Here is a 20,318-nt window from a genome sequence, read left to right as displayed (position 1 = left end):
CATATAAGATGGATAAACAATGAGGTCCTACCATAATTGCCTTGGGAGGAGAAGGGGATGACAGAGGATGAGATGGTTGGATGGCATCACCGACTCAATGAACATGGGTTTGGGTAGACTCTGGGAGTTGGTGATGGACAGGGAGGCCTGGCGTGCTGCAGTTCATGGGGTCGCAAAGAGCCGGACACGACTGAGCAACTGAACTGAACTGAATGTTTGTAGCGGTACTACTCACAAAGCCAAAACATAAAAACAACCTAAATGTCCATCAACAGATGAATGGATAATGAAGATGAGGTACATATATACAACAGAATACTACTCAGCCATAAAGAACAAAATAATGTCATTTGCAGCAACATGGATGCAACTAGAGATTATCATACTAAGTTAGAAAATAAGTCAGAAAAACACAAATTCTATATGATATCACTTATATGTAGAACCTAAAACATGACACAAATGAACCAACTACAAAAAGAAGGAGTGGGAAAGGGAGGGTCTGGGAGTTTGGGATTAGCAGATGCAAACTATTACATATAAGATGGATAAACAATGAGGTCCTACTGTAATTGCCTTGGGAGGAGAAGGGGATGACAGAGGATGAGATGGTTGGATGGCATCACCGACTCAATGAACATGGGTTTGGGTAGACTCTGGGAGTTGGTGATGGACAGGGAGGCCTGGCGTGCTGCAGTTCATGGGGTCGCAAAGAGTCGGACAGGTCTGAGCAACTGAACTGAACCGAACTAACCCCAAACTCCCATCCTATCCCTCCCTCACCCTCTCCCCCTTGGTAACCACAAGTCTGTTCTCTAGAGCATAGATATTCTTTTGTCTCTTTTGTTCCCCCATCTTCTAACTTTTCCACAAAACAATCCATCTTTCTTTCTATATATATATATTCATATATTTATAAATTTACTCATGTAAACATAGATTATGTGTTTACTTTTTATGTATTTATATATGTATGTATTGAACACCTACTATGGGAACATTCTTGCATACAGTTTTTAATTCTTACAGCAGCTATGTGGGGTAGATAGGATTAACCCTATTTTACTAATGAGGAAAGCCAAGGTAGCATGGAGAATTGATTTACCCAAAGTCACACAGCTTCCCAGTGGTAAAGCTAGATCCCAAGTCTGACTTGAGAGCCTATGATTTCTTGCTATATTTCCATTTCTTCATTTGAATAATAAGTTTATATTTCTGGTCAAGCAGACAGAGACTTGAAAAAGAGGTGTTTTTATGAATCAATCGGATTGAAATGGCTCCTATAAATTGACCAATATATATTTTTATTTGTATCTAAGGCAACTAGTTTATATGAAATAATACATCTTTGTCCCTTCAGAGGTGTCTTACAAATTCACTCTCTTGAATGGCCTCCAGTTCCTGGTGTATTTCCTTGCCATCCAATCATGGTATGGTCATTTGTATCTTTACTTGGGTGCAGGGCATCCCACCCTGCCTCCCAGGGGCAAATGGTTTCTTTTCTTTTTTATCTGCTCTTCTAAAACTTTTGCTGGTGAAGGCTTGGAAAAATGGTTTTTAAATGAGACTGTAAGTCAGGAATACCAGGTACTTTTCTTAGTTCATCTCATGATTGACTTTAAGATTTCCTGTCAGTCTTCCCATTTCTTGGTCTCTTTACTTGAAGCCGAGTCATCTCAGGGTGCCAACACTTCTGCTCACAGGCAGTCTGAGATTCTATAAAAATAACATGTAAGCCTGGAAGACCTATTTCATCAATTATAATAATTGTAATATTTAAGAATAATGGCCTGAAAACCAAAATGGTTCTCGTCATTATGCATCTAACACAAAAACAGACATAGCTTCAGAAGAGAGTTTCTGTAATGTTTTCTATTTCTTTTTGAGCAAACTAAATCACCCTTTCTTGGGGTATAATTTTATCAAGGCATAAAAGACTGCTTCCCACTCAGTCATCTAATATTCATTTATTCCATTATTTTTTTTAATGTTTTGAGGTCTCCCGCTCTGTCAAGTACTCTCTAAGCTGCAACAGTGAACAAGACCAGCGTCCTGTCTACCCTAAAATCGCCTGCCATCTGAGGGCCTTAGAGCCCCATAGAACTCAGAGCTTGCCCCAGCCCCAGCCCCAGCTCCCTGCCCCAGCCCTTCAGCCGGAAGGAAGCATCCACTGCACACTTAGGAAGGAACTAAGCCTTTCTCCAGGCCTAGAGTCACTCCAGGAAAACTCATAATCAACATTTATTCAGTACTTACCATGCATCAAGGACTAAACTAAGTACTTTGTCTGTATTATCTCCTTTATTCATCAAATATCCTGATGTGATCAGTAGTGTTACTATAGATAAGGGAACTGAGGTACAGAGACATTAAATACTTTCCCCAAGGTGACCCAGCTAGACAGTGGCAGAACCAAGATTCTCATCTGACAGTCTTTCTTCAGGGTCCGTACTGGCCTCTGCTTATGGGCCCTGATTGGGAAACAACCCCAGTGGGATGTGCTAAGGGCTTCTCTTGCCTTTTTACAAACCCTAGTGACCTGTCAAAAAGTGAAAAAGAGTTTTTTATTTATCACCTAGGATGAATATTGGGGCATCCCTGGTGGCTCAGTGATAAAGAATCTCCTGCAGTGCTGGAGACCTGGGTTCGTACCCTGGTCAGGAAGAACCCCTGGAGGAGGAAATAGCAATCCATTCCAGTATTCTTGCCTGGAAAATCCCATGGACAGAAGAGCCTGGCAGGCTACAGTCCATGGGATCACAAGAGTTGGACACTACTTAGCAACTAACCCACCACCACCGGGATGGATATTGCACGGCTGAGCTTCAAAGTAGATACTTGCCCTCACTCTGAAAATTGACAGCTGCCAGCAGTTTTTGTTAAACCATGAAAATAGCTGATCCCATACCCCATTCCCATGGAATAATCCTAACTCCAGCATGAAATTTTCTAAGTTGTGTTCCAGGGAATATTAGTTCAAGATTGCTTAATAAATATTCCACCAAGAAGGATTCCATGGGAATAATAAATTAGGGAAACCGTATTCTCTTCTCTGTAAGATACATACTAGTTCTGAGCATATTAATGGCTATGTAAAATCCTGCAGTTGCTCCTTACTGTAAGCTTTAATTAACTTCATTTAACCTAGTTTCCCACATACATATTAACATCTTAAGAAACTAGTGTCTCAAGGAGCAAGTTGGAGAAACTCTGGTCTAGGAAAAGGCTTAACCTCAGAGAAAGATTTAGACTGTTAATGATAAGCATGTTTTAGTTCATGTTAAAATGTGTAAAAACTCACTTTTATTAAAGCCTTAAAAGATGTATAAATACCCATAGAATCCTTAAAAGCAGGTTCTGAGCAGGCACACAGTCATGCTGACCCAGATTGATGGTACATTGTTATGTTAGTGGATTAGAAAATAAAGACATTTGTTTAGTGTGTCAGGATGAAAGTCATATGGGGTAAGGTCCTCTGAGCCACTGGGGCCTAGTGGAACCATCCCACAGTTCTCACTCTTAGCCAGGCGAATAGCACACTTATGTTTCAGTGCCCCCTGGGGGCCATCAAGATATTACACAGAAGTCACAGCATTCAATGGATGATGCAGAATTATGAATACGCCTCAAGGCAGGTAAGAAGACGGCAGAGAGAGATCTGTAGAGCAGGATCTGAAAAAACAAGTTAACTAATCTAACAAACTCAGAAACAAAAGGTATAAAGCTTTCTGGCTTCTAGGACATTGGTAACATACCAACAGGCCTAAAAAATTCTATTGATTTAGTCCAAAGGAAAGATGACACATTCACATAAAAGATCAGCAAAAAGGAATAAATAGCACTTAAAAACAATGGATCCGATGAAGAGGTGAGAATACTGTTAAGTAGGTGATGACTGGGTGTCATTAGCAAAGTCTCCATGTATTACAGGATTTCTACCTTGTTTGGGGAATGATTATAGTCAAGAAACAGCATGGCTAAAGCCTTCGAGGGATGTCTCATAGTGCTGGAGTTTGCATTTTTTGGACAGGTGGTAGAAAATATAATGATTATTTCCCTTGCAAAGTACCTAAGATAAGTAGAGCATTTTCTCTGTTTGCGCTTAGATGTTCCTGTGGTATAATTGTTGGTGTTTTCACTTTGTGCATTTTCACTTAACTGATTGACAGTTTCAGTCTCATACTGAAGAGGCTGTTTGCTGAAACACTTTGAACATTAATAACACGCATTCTTTTGTCCATTTGCAGTTCTAATCTATGAACCAGAAAATCCTGAGGCCAAGGAGTTTTTCTCACTGATTGAAGAAATGCTGCTGATGGGTAAATTTAAAAATTGAAATTCCTTCTTTCTCATAGAATTATGATCAGGCACTATTTAAAAATCCATTATCCCAGGAAACTGACAAAGTACACCCTCAGGAAGTGGTTAAGAAAAGGTGAAATGATTATCTCAGATGGTTTCATGAAACCAGCTTGTCCTCTATGGATGGTCAAGATGACTCCATTCCCTGTGTGGGGTGGACCTGCCCAAGCAGAGCAGGCTCCCTAGGCAGACAGTATTGGGCACTGAGCGAGTCCCCAGAGGGAACAGTTCTTGCTAATACCCCAGGAACTGAAAGGATTATCCCACGGTTCCCAGCAAAGTCTGTACCCTCTACATTACCCTGAATCTCACTTTACTCTTATTCTACTTAAGTAAGAAGTTGACAGTAGTAAAAAAAAAAAAAAAATTTATAGACCAATGTTTTAAATATATTTTTAATCCACGAACATCTTTATGCCAGTAAAAATATGTTCTTTGTACCAGTGCTTTGACCCTCAGCTCAGTTCTCACATTCTAAAACTATGTATTTCTTGATGGAGGGGGAAACGAGGATTGTGATTTTTCAGGGTAGAAATATTAAGAAATATTTTAAACAAGTCTCTTTCTTTCTGTGGCAGAGAAAGCACAAAATCTTGAGGAAGATGATGACGAGAGTGAAGAGGACAATAGTGAGAGTGAAGGAGAGAGCACTGAGGATCCAAGTGAAGAAAGCTCTGATGAGTGTGAAGATGGGTGACGACAGTTGCTGCTGTAGATTAATCTTCATGTATGTTCGTTACTGTATACTGTGGAAATATAAAGAAGAGAGCTGCATTTCAGTCTAATTGTTCTTTATTTGGCATAGAGTTCCTTTAATTTATCCATATTAATTTGAGCTTCTTCTTAATAGTTAGATTTCAACTCAATGTGAGCTACTCAGAGAGGGAAATAGTCATTGAAAACATTTAAAAGCATTAACAATGTGCCAGGTACTGTTGTATACACATTAATTTGTTGAATCCAACAAAATCATGCAAATAACACTATCATTGTCCCCATTTGACAGATTGGAAAACTGAGGAACATAGAGGGTAGGTCATTTGCCCAGCATCATATCCCTGTTGATCAGTAGAGCCTTGATTTTTATGTGAACATTATGGCTCCAGAAGCATATTCCTAGTCCCTACCATGTCCAGGCACTTTTATTTATATCCCTTATTTCATATTCTTTATAAGCATGTATCAGTATCTGAAGTTCTTATTTACTTTTTTTAAAGTTTTTATTTTATTTTATACTAGAGTATATTTGATTTGCAATGTTGTTTCAGGTGTACAGCAAAGTGATTCAGTTATTCAGATTCATATACCTATTTTTTTTAATTCTTTTCCCATTTAGGTTATTACAGATTATTGAGCGGAGTTCCCTGTGCTTATACAGTAGGTTTTTGTTGGTTATCAATTTTAAATATAGTAGTGTGTATATATGTCAATCCCAAACTTCCAATTTATCCCTCCCCCAACTTGTTCTATCTTTTCCCTTCTTGTCAGAAAATGTAACCTCCACATAAGCAGGACTTTGTCTTTTTTACCATTATATCACTAGCAACTGGACAGGTGCCTGGAAAATAATGGGATGTGTATACCAAGTGAATGAATGAACTAAAAGTTAAGGACAATGTTTATATTCTTTCTTAAAACATTTATTAGACTTTATTACACATTTATGTATCTGTTACATTATTTTTGTGATTCTGTATTCCTTGATGAATTTCTGCCACCTTCAAACTAGGTTATAAGGTAACGGAGGTAAAAATGAGAAAAATATTCCTTAATAATTTGTTTTGAGTGTGCCAATCTGATTTGGGGTTAGGCAGTTTGAATTTTTATTCTTATATCAGCACAATATCATGTCATATCCAAAATGCTTGAAGCATAATTCATTCTTTGGGCATTTTGTAGCATGCTAACATTCAGAGGAAGAAATCCTGCTGCACCATTTTTATAGAACTGTCTGAAAGAAGTAAAGACAGGTATGTATAACCATCTAGTTGCATAACTAGTTGGATAGCACTGCAGGGCTGGCTGACAGAGACCACAACAACTGCTTGTTCTTTTCATTTGTAGGTTGTTTGTTATTCCGCCTATAACCACCACCATATGTCGATCAGGGCTTCCCTGGTGGCTCAGACAGTAAAGAATCCGCCTGCAATGCAGGAGACCTGGGTTTGAATCCCCTGAAGGAGGGCATGGCAACCCACTCCAGTATTCTTACCTGGAGAATTCCATGGACAGAGGAGCCTGACAGGGTACAGTCCAAGGGATTGCAAAGAGTCGGACACGACTGACCAGCTAAGCATATGTCGATCTAATGCCACTTACCTGACTTTGGAGTCCTCCCCATAAGAAGTTTTTTAAATATCCTAAAACTGATATTGCAGACTAAATGAATTACACTGGTGAAATTTTAGTTTTCTTTTAAAAGGCCAGCAAGGTTCTGAGGAAGAAGCTCTCTGAATAAAAAGCCATGATATCATAGGTCATATTATAGCTAAATCTAAGAAATTTTGAAGTTTGATCATGCAGGATAATCCATATTTATGGAAATGTACCCTTTATCCATAGCCTTCATCCTACTTGCACTCCTTCCTCAGTGTAATCCGGGGTGTTGGCATCACCTGACATATAGGCATGCACATCTGAATGTGGTAGCTAAATAATAGCTAAACATAATCTGCAAAGTATTTTTTGTATTATTTTATATTATTTAATTTCTGGCTTCTCAGCCCTAAGAGCATGTTATTGTATTTTCCCTTTTGGTACACAAATTGAATTTGGGATGCTGGGTGTATCCAAGGGTAAATGTTAACTGGGGTACTAGAATTCAGATGAGGAAATTAAGACTATGAGATGCTAGGTTATGTTTCAGTATGAGAGATCTAGTTAATCTTGAACCCAGTGTTTCATGTTGCTTCACACATAGCTAAACTGTAGGTGAATCAGCACACAAGCGGTGTCTATGAAGACAGTTCAGTTCCCGACCTGTGCCTTCTTCAGAACATTACAATGGTGGGAAGGAACCCAAACATTCAACAGCTTGCAAATGTACGAGAATATCCACTCAGTGGACTTAAGATGGGAACCCAATAATATAATTTCATTTATTTATTCAATCAATATTTACTGAAAGCCTACTACGGCTTCTATGGAGAACAAAACCTGGTCCCTGCTTTTAAAGAGTACTGGCGTAGTTGAAATGCACGGTGACAGACACTGCCATTGAGGAAGGCCAGGGTGCTAAGGGAGAACACAGGAGGGGCACCTAAACGGGACCAGGTGTCCAGGGAAAGCATTCAGAGGAATGTGGAGTCTAAGCTGAGAAGATAGAATGAGGAGAAATTAGCTATAAGGAGAGGATGTGGGGAAGAGCGTTCTATTAGTAGATATATCTGAGTCCAGAGAGCAAGTAGGCATGGTTGGATTGCAGAAGGAAAATGGACCAGTTAGAGCCAAGACAGATGAAGCTATAGTAATAAAGGGGCTGGGGAATGGAGGATCTTACAAGCCATGTTAAAGTTTGAACTTTATCGTTAAAGTAGTGGGAGGCCATTGAGGGATTTTAAAGAAAATAATGACTATATTTTGGAAAGAGCATTCTAGTAGCCAGATAGAAAAACATGTTCTCAAACTACAGGTGATGATCCATCGGTCAGTTATGAAGTCACTATAGTGAGTCAAAAATAGCTGGGTTTCTTAAATACATAAAATAGCACACATTGCAAAAGAGTATATGGGAATTACAGTTTTGTGAAATTTTTCGTTCAGAGTTTTTGTGTGTATGTCTTTGATCTTGATGTGAAATGTGTTTCTTCCTAAAGATCTCCATTAAAAAAAAAAATAAATGAAGCACAGAGAACAGACTGGAGTGGGTTGGAAAGGAAGAGCATCAGGTATTCCAAATCCCGATCATTTTACTCTAATACCCTACCCTCCACTGTACTTTCCTCCCTAAGATTCCAGTAGAGAGAGACAGATTGAAGAAAGGGGAATAACTAATGAAGTAAAGAGCATCTAATGCCGTGGAGAATGCATATGACATAACGTTAGTGTGTGGCAGTAGGTTCCATCTGGACAACTGCCCCAGCATCCAAATGCAGAGTCAGAATGGCCTCTCCTTTCTTCTCCTCATATAGCCTTCAATTCTCCTGCATCTCCTTATACAACTGACCCTCGAACAACATGGATTTCAACTGTGAAGGGTCTACTATATGTGAACTTTTTCAGTAATAAATACTACAGTATTATACGATCTGCAGTTGGTTGAATTTGTGGATGCCAAACCACAGATCCAGAGGGCCAGTTATTAGTTTCCCTATACTCGGATTTTTGACTGCATAGTCAGTCAGCACCCTATTCCCCCATGATGTTCAAGGATCAACCATATATTATGCAAGGTGATAACCTACATTCCCTTTAACTGAAGTGTGTTTTTTCCCTTGGTTAATGCAAGGTATATGTGATTTTGATTATTTGCCTGGAATGTTGATCTTGGACAGGTCGGGGTGGGCAGTGGGGAGCATTTGACCAGGGCTCATGATGCCAGATGTGAAGGAAAGCCTGGATCCACTTGAAATGTTTTGGGGTTCTGTGCAAGTGTCCTATATTGGGAGGTATTGAGAACTCATAAGAGGCAGCTAACATGTGGCCTCTAAGACCAGTCTAAGGAGGACAGAGATCTCTCTGATTGGGTTTCCTAATAACCTACCCCGCTGACATGGGATGTAAGTTATAATGCTGGGTTGGGGTGGGGTGGGTGTGCCAAAGTTGGAGAGGCTTGTAAAGTGAAACACTGGGAAATGAGATGGGCTTGGGTAGCTATTGTGCCGAAAGTTTTCACTTTCGTCTCAGGTTCAAAGGATTTGTTAAAAGAATAAGCCACTTGTTCTATACAAATGAATAATGCCAATATTTATTAGAGAATTATCTAGCTTACTTTCAATATATTAACATTAAAAGAAAAGAGAACTAGAAACAGCAGAGGATACATCACCAAACTGGGTTTTGACCAACATCCAGACTCAAACAGCGCTGGGAAGTCCCGTGTCACAGCACATCTGGAGTCCCAATTGGCAAAAGGTCTCAGGCAGCATGTCCACTCTGTGGGTGAGACTTCAAAGACTGCAGTTCAGGGTTCCCACTTATAATTCCAGGAGGCAAACTGACATTGTCATCAGTCTATGAGCAAATTTCAGCTCTTTTTATATTAATGCTGTTTGTTTTGTCTTATAAAACTTGGAATGTTAAGCCTGGGGCTTGGTTGGCCAGAGCTCCTGCAAGGGCTCAACAATCTCAAGATTTGTCCCCTATCTTATCTATGGTGCTGTAAGTCTTACACTCACAGCAGGCAGTCAGGGCACTCAGGGCAGTGTCCAGGCAGGTTAGAAGCAAGGTCAGGGGCCTGTCCCACTTTGTCTCTGAAGCCTAAACAAGACTATTTATTTAATTTCCCTAACAGTAGCCTTGTTCAAATGTACCCTTTTGCACAGGAGACAGCCTATAGCAGGCACTGGTTGATTCCCCTTCCATCCTTTTCAACCTAGGTGATAAATCTAAGCTAATTATGGTACTTCCATCCCACTTGCTACTAGTTTGTTTGCAACAGCTTTGAAATGTCACATAAAAATTATATTTTATATATATCTAACAGGTACAACTTGATACACATTGTGAAATGACCACCACAATCAAGCAAATTAACATATCTATCACTTCTACGTAGTTACTTTTGTGTGTTTGTGTGTGTGTGTGTGTTGAGAAGATTTAAGATCTATCCTCTTTGAGTATGGGCATACATCAGAGATATTTTGAGTTCAGTTCCAGACAACCACAATAAAGCTAATATCACATTAACGTGAGGCATGTGAAGTCTTTGATTTCCCAGTGCATATAAGTTATATTCACCACTATACTGTAGTCTATTAAGTGTGTAGTAACATTATATATAAAAAATAATATGCCTACCTTAATTTAAAATATTGCTAAAAATGCTAATCATCATCTGAGCCTTCAGCAAGTCATAATCTTTCTTGCTGGTGGACTTTGAAATATTGCAAAAATTATCAAACTGTGACACAGAGACACAAAGTGAGTAAATGCTGTTGGAAAGATGGCCCCGAAAGACTTACTTGCTGCAGGGTTGCCACAAATCTTCAGTTTGTAAAAAACGCAGTATCTGTGAAGCACAATAAAATAAGGTAGGCCTGTATATAATAAGTAATGTTAACTATTGTCACCATGCTGTACTTTAGATTTCTAGAACTTATTCATCTTGCATAAATGAAACTTTGTACCCTTTGACCAATATCCCTTTACTGCTGGTTATTACTAGATATGGACAGAACTCAGCCAGTCTCTGCTAATAAAACATGAGACAAGAAAGCATAAAGCCTTCACAGATACCTGCAGCAACTTAGAACCATGGGAGGCTTTATGCTGAAGCCAATGCTAAGGACAGTGGAAGAGAGAAAAGAAACTGGTCCTTGATGACATTTTTAGTGACAGTCAACTCTGGTTTAGTCCTTTCCCTACCTCTGAATATCCTATGTAAAACAATAAGTTTTCTTACTGTAGTTTGTTTCTTATTTTCTATCACTTTGCAGCCAAGAGCATCCTACTGTATGTATCTGTGAAGCATAGCAAGTATAATGACAACAATAACATCCTCTAGGATTGTAAGCCTAACTGGTTACCATCAGGTCCCCAGTGGGTCATGGCCACCCAAAGCAGGAAGAGGAATTGGTAGATCCTTGTGCCAGTTATAGGTGCAGGTAAGTGAAAAGTAGAAATACAAAATCGGCTAGAATGGTTATCTCTGGGTTGTGTAAGTGAGGAGGGGAGGTAGGTAAGAAGAATTTTACTTTTCAATGTATGCATTTTAATTTTTTTTCATGGGCATGTGTCACATATAACTGAAGTCTTTTTTATTGGTAAAATATAAAATACAATTTACCAGTTTAACAATTTTTAAGTATATAATTCAGTAACATTAGTAGTTTGATACTGTGAAATCATTACCATCATCCATCTCAAGAACTTTTACATCTTCTCAGAATGAAACTTTGTACCCACTAGATAGTAACTCCCCATTCCCCTCTACCCTCAGCCCCTGGCAACCACTATTCTACTTTCTGTCTGTGAATTTGACTACTCTAGGTACCACAAGTAAGTGGAATCCTACAGTGTTTGTCCCTTTGTGACTGACTTGTTTCAGTTAGCATAATGTCTTCAAGGTTCTTCCATGCCCTAGCATCTTTCAGTACCTGATCCCTCCTTGTGGCTAAATAATATTCCATTGTGTGTACATATCACATTTCATTTATTCACTCACCCATTGATGGACAGTTAGATTGCTTCTACCTTTTGGCTATTGTGAATAATGTTGCTGTGAATGTGTATGTACAAATAAATATTATATACTAAAATTTTTTTTATATGTGCAGAATCTAAAAAGATGATACAAATGGACTTATTTGTAAAACAAACAGACTCACAGACTTAGAGAACAAACTTATGGTTGCCAGAGGGAAGGAAGAGAGGAAGGGGTAGCTAGGAAGTTTGGGACCTACATTACACACTGTTGTATTTAAAATGGATAACCAACAAGGTCCTACTGTATAGCATAGGGAACTCGGCTCAATGTTATGTGGTAGCCTGGATGGAAGGGGAGTTTGGGGGAGAATGGATACATATGTATGTATGGCTGAGTCCCTTTGCTGTCCACCTGAAACTATCACAACATTGTTAATTGGCTATACTCCAGTATAAAATTAGGACTTCCCTGTAGCTCAAATGGTAAAGAACCTGCCTGTGATTCAGGACACCAGGATTCAATCCCTGGGTTGGGAAGTTCCTCTGGAGAAGAGAATGGCAATCCACTCCAGTATTCTTGCCTGGGGAATTCCATGGACAGAGAAGCCTGGTGGGCTACAGTCTGTGGAGTCGCAAAGAGTTGGACACGACTGAGCGACTGACTAACACACACACACACACACACACACACACACACCAATATAAAATTAAAAGTTTTAAAAAAACTTTTAAGCCTATACATGAGGTAGGACAAAACCTAGGGGAAAAAATTAATGAAAATGTTAACCATGATTGCATTTGTGTGATGAGATTATTTCATTTTTGTCTGCTATAAAGTCATATACTTTTTTTTAACAAGCATATATTACTTTAAAGGAAAAAATATAGCTGATTTACAATGTTTTGCTTTTCTTTAAAAAGAAACTTAAACAGGAAGTTAGAATAAACAAGATGCTACTATATAGCATACCAAACTATATCCAATCTCTTGGAATAAACCATAATGGAAAAGAATATTAAGAAAAGAATGAATATATATGTATTACTGAGTCACTGTGCTGTACAGCAGAGACTAGCAAAACATTGTAAATGAACTATGCTTCAAACAAATAAAAAAGACCAAGAAAAAGTAAAACTGACCTTAGGAACAGAAAAGTTTACACAAGGAAGAGAAGAAACAAAGCAATATTCATGAATTGCATATTGTACATGAGGCACTTTAGCAGGCCTCGGTACACTTTTTGGTGTGCTAGAAGCTTCTGATTAGGATCGATGTGTCTGTGTGTGCTCACTCAGTCATGTCTGACTTTTTGCGACCCCATGGACTGTAGCCTGCCAGGTTCCTCTTTCCATGGAGTTTTCCAGGCAAGAATACTGGAGCTGGTTGCCATTTTCTACTCCAGGGGAATCTCCCTGACCCAAGGATCAAACCCACAGCTACTGCATTGATAGGTGGATCCTTTATCACTGCATCACCTGGGAAGCCCAATAAGGATCAACACTAACAAGTAAATAGGTCATTAAGTTCAGAAAAGAAATGTCATCTGAGACAGAAATGCTGATCTTCATAGAACATTAACCACTTAGAACACTCACAAACTGGATTATTCTTGTGCCCAGTTGGATAATTTAAATAGAGATCATTGCAAATAATCATCAGTAGCCTCCAACATCCATTGGATCATCGAAATGATCCATGGGATCTTCGAAAAACCAAGAGAGTTCCAGAAAAACATCTACTTCTGTTTTATTGACTATGCCAAAGCCTTTGACACTGTGGACCACAACAAACTCTGGAAAATTCTTAAATAAATTGGAATGCCAGACCACTTTACCTGCCTCCTAAGAAATCTGTATGCAGGTCAGGAAGCAACAGTTAGAACTGGACATGGAACAACAGACTGATTCCAAATAGGGAAAGGAGTACGTCAAAGCTGTATATTGTCACCCTGCTTATTTAACTTATATGCAGAGTGCATCATGAGAAAGGCTGGGCTGGATGAAGCACAAGCTGGAATCAAAATTGCTGGGAGAAATATCAATAACCTCAGATATGCAGATGATACCACTCTTTTTATTTTTTTTAATAGTTTTTGCCATACATTGACATGAATCAGCCATGGGTTTACATGTGTTCCCCTTCCTGGACCCCCCACCCACCTCCCTCCCCATCCCATCCCTCTGGGTCATCCCATTGCCCCAGCCCTGAGCCTTTGTCTCATGCAGCGAACATGGAATGGTGTTCTGTTTCACATATGATAATATACATGTTTCAATGCTATTCTCCCAGAACGTCCCACCCTCACCTTCTCCCTCAGAGTCCATAAAATTGTTCTATGCATCTGTGTCTCTTATTCTGTCTCGCATATAGGGTTATCGTTACCAGATGATACCACTCTTATGGCAGAAAGCGAAGAAGAACTAAAGAGCCTCTTGATGAAAGTGAAAGAGGAGAGTGAAAAAGTTGGCTTAAAACTCAGCATTCAGCAAACTAAGATCATGGCATCCAGTCCTATCACTTCATGGGAAATAGATGGGGAAACAGTGGAAACAGTGAGAGACTTTATTTTGGGGGGCTCCAAAATCACTGCAGCTGGTGACTGCAGCCATGAAATTAATTTGTACCCATGATCTGCCTGACCAAGGACTTCTGGAAATAGGAAAATGCCAACATACTGGATTGTCATCATTGACAGACTTACTTAACATGCCTGGTAATTAAGTCTTGCAGGAGAAACATACACAACTTAACTGTACCTGACTTCAAGAAACTACAAATATTTCTCATCAGAAGGAGGAGAAAGGGGTGACAGAGAATGAGATGGTTGGATGGCATCACTGACTCCATGGACATGAGTTTGAGCAAGCTCTGGGAGACAGTGAAGGACAGGGAAGCCTGCTGCAGTGCATGGGGTCTCAAAGAGTTGGACATGGCTGAGCAACTGAACAACAAAACCATAGAAGAAGGAAAATAGTTTGCTTCTTTTAAAGATACTTGCTCCTTGGAAGAAAAGCTATGATCAGTCTAGACAGCATATTAAAAAGCAGAGACATCACTTTGCCAACAAAGGTCCATCTAGTCAAAGCTATGGTTTTTCCAGTAGACATGTATGGATGTGAGAGTTGGACTATAAAGAAAGCTGAGCACTGAAGAATTGATGCTTTTGAACTGTGGTGTTGGAGAAGACTCTTGAGTCCCTTGAACTGCAAGGAGATCCAGCCAGTCCATCCTAAAGGAAAACAGATCTGAATATTCATTTGAAGGACTGATGTTGAAGCTGAAACTCCAATACTTTGGCCACCTGATGCTAAGAACTGACTCATTTGAAAACACCCTGTTGCTGGGAAAGATTGAAGGCAGGAGGAGAAGGGGACGATGGAGGATGAGATGGCTGGATGGCATCACCAACTCAATGGACATGAGTTTGAGTAGACTCTGGGAGTTGGTGATGGGTGGGGAGGCCTGGTGTGCTGCAGTCCACAGGGTCACAAAGAGTTGGATACGACTGAGCGACTTAACTGAACTGAGCCTCCAAAAGCCCTTGTTTTCTTAGAATTGATTATGTAGTTCCTATTGTTGTGTAACTACAAAAAAAAGTTTTAATAGATGGTTAACTTTCCTGAGCTCTTTCCTGCCTTTTTTGAACACTTAGCTTGCCTTCTCTTCTACTCTGTAGCAAGGCTTTTGGTGTTTCATGCCCCTAGGTCCCTAAATATATCTTTCCCTCAAAGAAAAATTATTCTGAATGTCTTGCCATGAAAAGGGTTACTTGAAAACAATCATTCTGTAAAGAAGATAGATTTCACAGTTCCCTGTCTACCACTGGACAGTGTGATAGGAGGAAAGATTCTTACCCATCATAACAGGTACCAAATTCAGTTTCTTCCTGTTGGCGACCGAAGAACTGAGCCAAACGTAGGGCAGAATACTTAAATCAGCAGACAACATTGTCAGCCTACAGCCACCTTCCCTTAGCTCACATCCCACCAGTGCAAGAAAATAAAAGGAAAAATGTTAAAAATCCTGTGTACTAAATGAACTTACAAGAATACTTTTGAGAAACTTGACTCAAAACTGAAACTTGCTAAATTGAGTCACCTTTTGTCACCTGTTAAAACAGTGGTTCGTATACTGGCTGCTCCTTCATAGGCTAGTTGAAGTCTCCTAAGTTGTTCTGACTTTGGGAGACTTATTTTCATCCTTGTCTACTTTTTCTTCTCACCTCCTTATGTAAATCCAGATGAAGAAAATGATGCAAAAGAACTGCCTATATTCATTGTGTAGGTGCTAGCTGCCTTCCAGACAGCCACCTGAAGATCGTAGGAACATATGGTCTATTCAGCTGCACAAAATATAAAAACCAGCCAAATATGCATGGAGTGGTTATAGTGTCCAGGAACCATTCTGTGCTGGGGACACACTGGTATATAAAAAGAAGTTCCTGCCCTCACAAAGCTTATGTTTTAGTGAGAAGAAAGAAGCAATACATAAGTAAAATATACACTATGTCAAGTGGTTAAAAAAAAAAGTGCTATAGGAAAAAAAGAAGAATAGGGAGTGCCAGGACTAGGGAAGATCTGTAATTTTAAATAGAAGGATAAAGGAAGGGAATCAAGAAAATTTTTGAACATTTGAGCAAAGACAAGAATGAGAAGGAAAAATCCTATGGAACATGGGGAAAGAGCTTTCCAAGCAGAGGAATATTTATTCCAAAGTCCCTGAGGCGGGAACATGCCGAAAATGTTCAAGAAACAACAAGAAGGCCAGCATCCCTGGGGCAGAGTGAAGACTTCAGCACAAAACTGGCTCCCTTTCACGCCTTCTCTGCTGAGTCTGAATGTTCCATCAGAAAATTTTCTCCTCTAAGAATCAAAACTCTGTAGATTAAAACACCTGTAAACTACTAAAGAGGAAGGCCTCAAGTCCATGTCAAAGGATGGTGAAGCTCTACTGAAATGGGCAGCAAAGTAAAACACATATTAGGCTTAGCCTCCAAGGAGAAAATATTTAAATGGATCAAAATCACTGCTGAACTAAGGGGAAGGAATAGGAGCAGGAATCTACATACACGGAAAGCCATAAACTGGGCACCACTGAACTTGTGAACATGGGTTTTGTGGACATCAAACAGGACAGCCCAAAAGCTAATATTAGCTCCCATTTTACTGATGAGAAAATGTAGACTGAGACCATTTAAATAATAGCTGATAAATAGAATTCAGATTTGAATTCAAGCCTGAATATCTTTAAAGTTTTTGCTTTTCTTCCTGTAACACACTGCCTTGACTCAAAAGGTCCTCATGTCCATAGCATTCACAACAGAAAATTCCCCCTTGAGAGGAATCATGAAAAACTACTAATTATTTCAGATGAATGAAGTCTTATCTGGTCTCATCTGATACCCCACCCCTCCCATTATAGGAATCTAAAGAGATTAAGTGATTTTCCAAGGTCAAATGGTGGTTAGGTGGGAGAGCTGGAAGGGATCACCGAGACTGAATAAAGGATCGTTTCCAGTCCAGTTCTCAGCAAATGTGTGCTCTGGGAAATCTTGAAACTTATCTGGATTTCAGTTTCCTCATCTTCAAAGAAGAGTATCTTGGGCTATGATTAAATGAGAGTTTAGACAATAAACATATCACATAATTTCCATGAGATAGATTTTTCACCTCTGTGACTATGTCTACAGTCATGATTCTAAAGTGAGAGACAGACACTGAGAGGGAGACAGATAGAGGTCTCGAACACGCCCCTACCCTCTTCCACCACCAATAGAAGTAGGTCGGACTGGACCCCACCCCCTTCCAGCACCACCACTAGCAGGCCACACTGGGCCCAACCAGGGCTTTCCAGTAGTAAAGAGTTCACCAATGCAGGAGATGTAAGAATTGTGGGTTCGATTCCTGGGTCAGGGAGATCCCCTGCAATAGGAATTGGCAATCCACCCTGGTATTCTTGCCTGGAAAATTCCATGGATAGAGAAGCCTGTTGGGTTACAGTCCATGGAGTCTCAAAGAGTTCAACATGACTGAACACGCACATGCACAGGCCCCACCCATAATAAGTAATCCTAGGCAGCCAATACCAAGGCCATTCTCTGTGTCCAACCTCGGTTCTCCCTGGTCAATGCTGTATTTGTCAGTTACTTCCACAGAAACGATGCATCACACATTAACTCATGGATCTGCAGTTCAGCTCCATTCCTGTGCCCAAAGCATGGCCAAGTCCTTATCAAAGTTGGTTTGGATGGGCGGGAAGGAGTGGGGGTGAAGAGTATACAGTTCAGATTTAGAGAAGAAGAAACGTTTTACCAGTTCAAGTCTTCCCATGCTCCAGTGCATGTATGTGGTTTATCCCTAGCTATGTAGTTGAGACAATGTGCCTATAGCCCCAGTGAAAAGATACTGATTATCACTTAATCCGCATATTTAGGGGCTTCTTGAGATTTTACATTCTTGTAGATCTAAAGGATCCCTGACTTACCCAGAGGCAGAGAAAACAAGACATGAGCACCCAAGAGAAAGATAGAAAGAAGGAGCTCCCAAGGCACTGATTCGCAGCTGACACAGTTCAGAACCTTAGGTGTGAGCTCTTACTTGTTAGCAAGAAAGAAACTGAGATAGAACAGCAATGATGAACCTCACCTGTTAAGGTCCTGTTTTCTTCCCTGAGTAACTGGCCCAGGATTAGGCCAGATAGGGAAGGAATCTGATCAAGAATAGAAATTTAAGTTATCAGATTCTCCACAACTAAGTCAGAACCTTCCACAAAGAACCTCACAAGCAGTGGTCCTAGGCACCTAATTCTGAAAACAAGGGCTAAATACCTGTTATTTTAAATAGGTCAAGAGCTTTTACATTGAAAAGAAATACAGTTGACCTGGTTGTATGAGACAGATTTGAACTGTGAATGTCCACTTAGATGAGAATTTTTTCAATAATAAATACTATAGTACTACACAATTCCAGGTTGGTTGAAAGTGTGAGTGCAGAATTTAGGATACAAAGGAACCACGGATGTTGAGAAATTCTGTATATGGGGACTGTATGTTATTTGTGGATTTTCCACTGTGAGGAGGGCCGGCACCCCAGCCCCCAGTGGTCCTTCAAGCCTCAACTGTATTGCTATTACATACTGTTTCACTAAAAAGCATCTTATATAGGAAATCATCTTTCATGCATCCCATTCATTTGCTGCTGCTGCTAAGTCACTTCAGTTATGTCCGATTCTGTGCAACCCCATAGACGGCAGCCCACCAGGCTCCTCCGTCCATGGGATTTTCCAAGCCAGAGTACTGGAGTGGGTTGCCATTGCCTTCTCCAAGTTTCTGTTAAGAGAACTGAAAACATACATTTTCGAAGCTCTGTCAGAATTGCAGTTGAGGTCTGTTACTTTCTTGGTGTCCTGTTTCACAGTGAAACACCTAATACCAGAGTTTCTGTCCTGAGGCTACCCTTAAAGAGCAGTTTTGTGGGAAAGAATCAGATCCTTTACATCCCCTTCTCTTTCACCAAAGGGACAGAGATCCTGAGTGTTTCCGGCCACTTCCGGGAGCCTCTCTAAGCATTAAAAAGAAAAAGAAAAAGACTCTGCTTTGTGAAATATGGCAGAGTGTGAGTGTGAACTGGAAAGGTCCTGCCAGCAGCCGTTTTCCTTCAAGTACTGCTCTCTTGTGGAACCCGTTGTTCCCTGTCAGAAATTGTAGTCTGTCGCCATCTGGTGGTCCCTCCATCGTCGTCGTGTTTGAAATAGTGAGAATTGGGCGTCTTAAAATGTGCACAAGATTTGCCCAAATACAAATTACCCTATCCTCTTTGATTAATTTCTTTATTATTAGAATATTTTCACCTTCAGAAAGGGACCATGTGAGAAAGGGAAGGGACCATGTGACCATTATTTAAGGAACTCACCACTGTTCTTTAGAAGAAAAGGTTGTAATTTCCGGAGTCCTCTCCGGCTGCGTTCAATTCCGGCTGGAATTCTCTCTCGCTCGCCACAATTTTTAACCCTTTCCTGTCTTTCAGGGGTGAGTGTGAGTGTCTTCCAGGGGTGCCTGTTGTGAGTAGGGGTGTCGATTTAGCTATGGTTCCCAAGGAAAGTCCAGAATGAACTATCTTTACACAATCACACCGAATTCGCTCCCACTTAAGAAAAGCTGAGTGTACGTTTAACAACGCTTCCCACAGCCCTCGTCTCGGGAGACAGACGTTTAAACGGTGAGCACTGCCATTTTCCCCCTCTTTTTCGGTCATAAATTTGATGCTTAAAATAGACCTTAACGAGCAGGCAAAAATGAATTCACAATGTGGCTCCAAAATTACTTTTTCTGGAGGCTAAAAATACTAAATGCGTAAAAAAAAAAAAAGGAATGACGTTTCATATTTACTCACCTTGACGTGGACCATATTTTACGCATAAAAATCTCCCCGGCAGCCTATTCGGGTGCCCCTTCCACTCCTTACTTCACCCACTCTTTTTTTTTCCTTTGCCGAAAGGTTTGGCTCCAAATCCACTTGGAGTATCTTTAAACCTCCCAGAGAAGGGGCACTGTGGGCCGAGGGTCATGTTCCCAAGCCCCAAGCATCCTTGACCTAAAGGCAAGCTGTCTTCTGAAGACACAATCGAGTAGCCAGAGCTGCAGGCTAGCAAA

The 20,318-nt window shown here is 40.2% G+C and overlaps 2 protein-coding genes across 27 annotated transcripts in view; both read left to right on the top strand.

Moving 5' to 3' along the window:
- The window catches only part of ERICH2 (glutamate rich 2), a 66,199-nt gene extending 46,315 nt beyond the window's left edge, over positions 1-19,884 (top strand). For 24 of the 26 annotated variants that reach the window (XM_081577846.1, XM_081577852.1, XM_081577863.1 and 21 more), the window contains 2 exons: positions 4,248-4,319; positions 4,941-5,136. In XM_081577846.1, the coding sequence (XP_081433972.1) occupies positions 4,248-4,319; positions 4,941-5,059 (191 nt within the window). In that variant the 3' untranslated portion in view covers positions 5,060-5,136. Of the gene's footprint in view, positions 1-4,247; positions 4,320-4,940; positions 5,137-5,698; positions 5,740-6,261; positions 6,333-6,426; positions 6,609-8,177; positions 8,250-10,958; positions 14,289-14,658; positions 15,681-19,692 lie in introns of those variants that run through there. The other 2 variants (XR_014079010.1, XR_014079009.1) reach the window with 2 other exon arrangements.
- Positions 5,709-20,318, top strand: part of GAD1 (glutamate decarboxylase 1) — a 54,666-nt gene continuing 40,056 nt past the window's right edge. The window contains exons 1-6 of the transcript XR_014079006.1: positions 5,709-5,739; positions 6,262-6,332; positions 6,427-6,608; positions 8,178-8,249; positions 10,959-11,126; positions 19,693-19,884. The gene's annotated coding sequence lies outside the window, so the exon portion shown is untranslated. The remainder of the gene's footprint in view (positions 5,740-6,261; positions 6,333-6,426; positions 6,609-8,177; positions 8,250-10,958; positions 11,127-19,692; positions 19,885-20,318) is intronic.

The sequence above is a fragment of the Giraffa tippelskirchi genome, chromosome 3, assembly GCF_054371585.1.
Source record: "Giraffa tippelskirchi isolate mGirTip1 chromosome 3, T2T-mGirTip1v1.2.pri, whole genome shotgun sequence".
In the NCBI taxonomy this organism is placed as follows: Eukaryota; Metazoa; Chordata; class Mammalia; order Artiodactyla; family Giraffidae; genus Giraffa; species Giraffa tippelskirchi.
The sequence above is the reverse complement of the archived record's forward strand: the minus strand, read 5'-3'. Positions and strand labels throughout refer to the sequence as shown.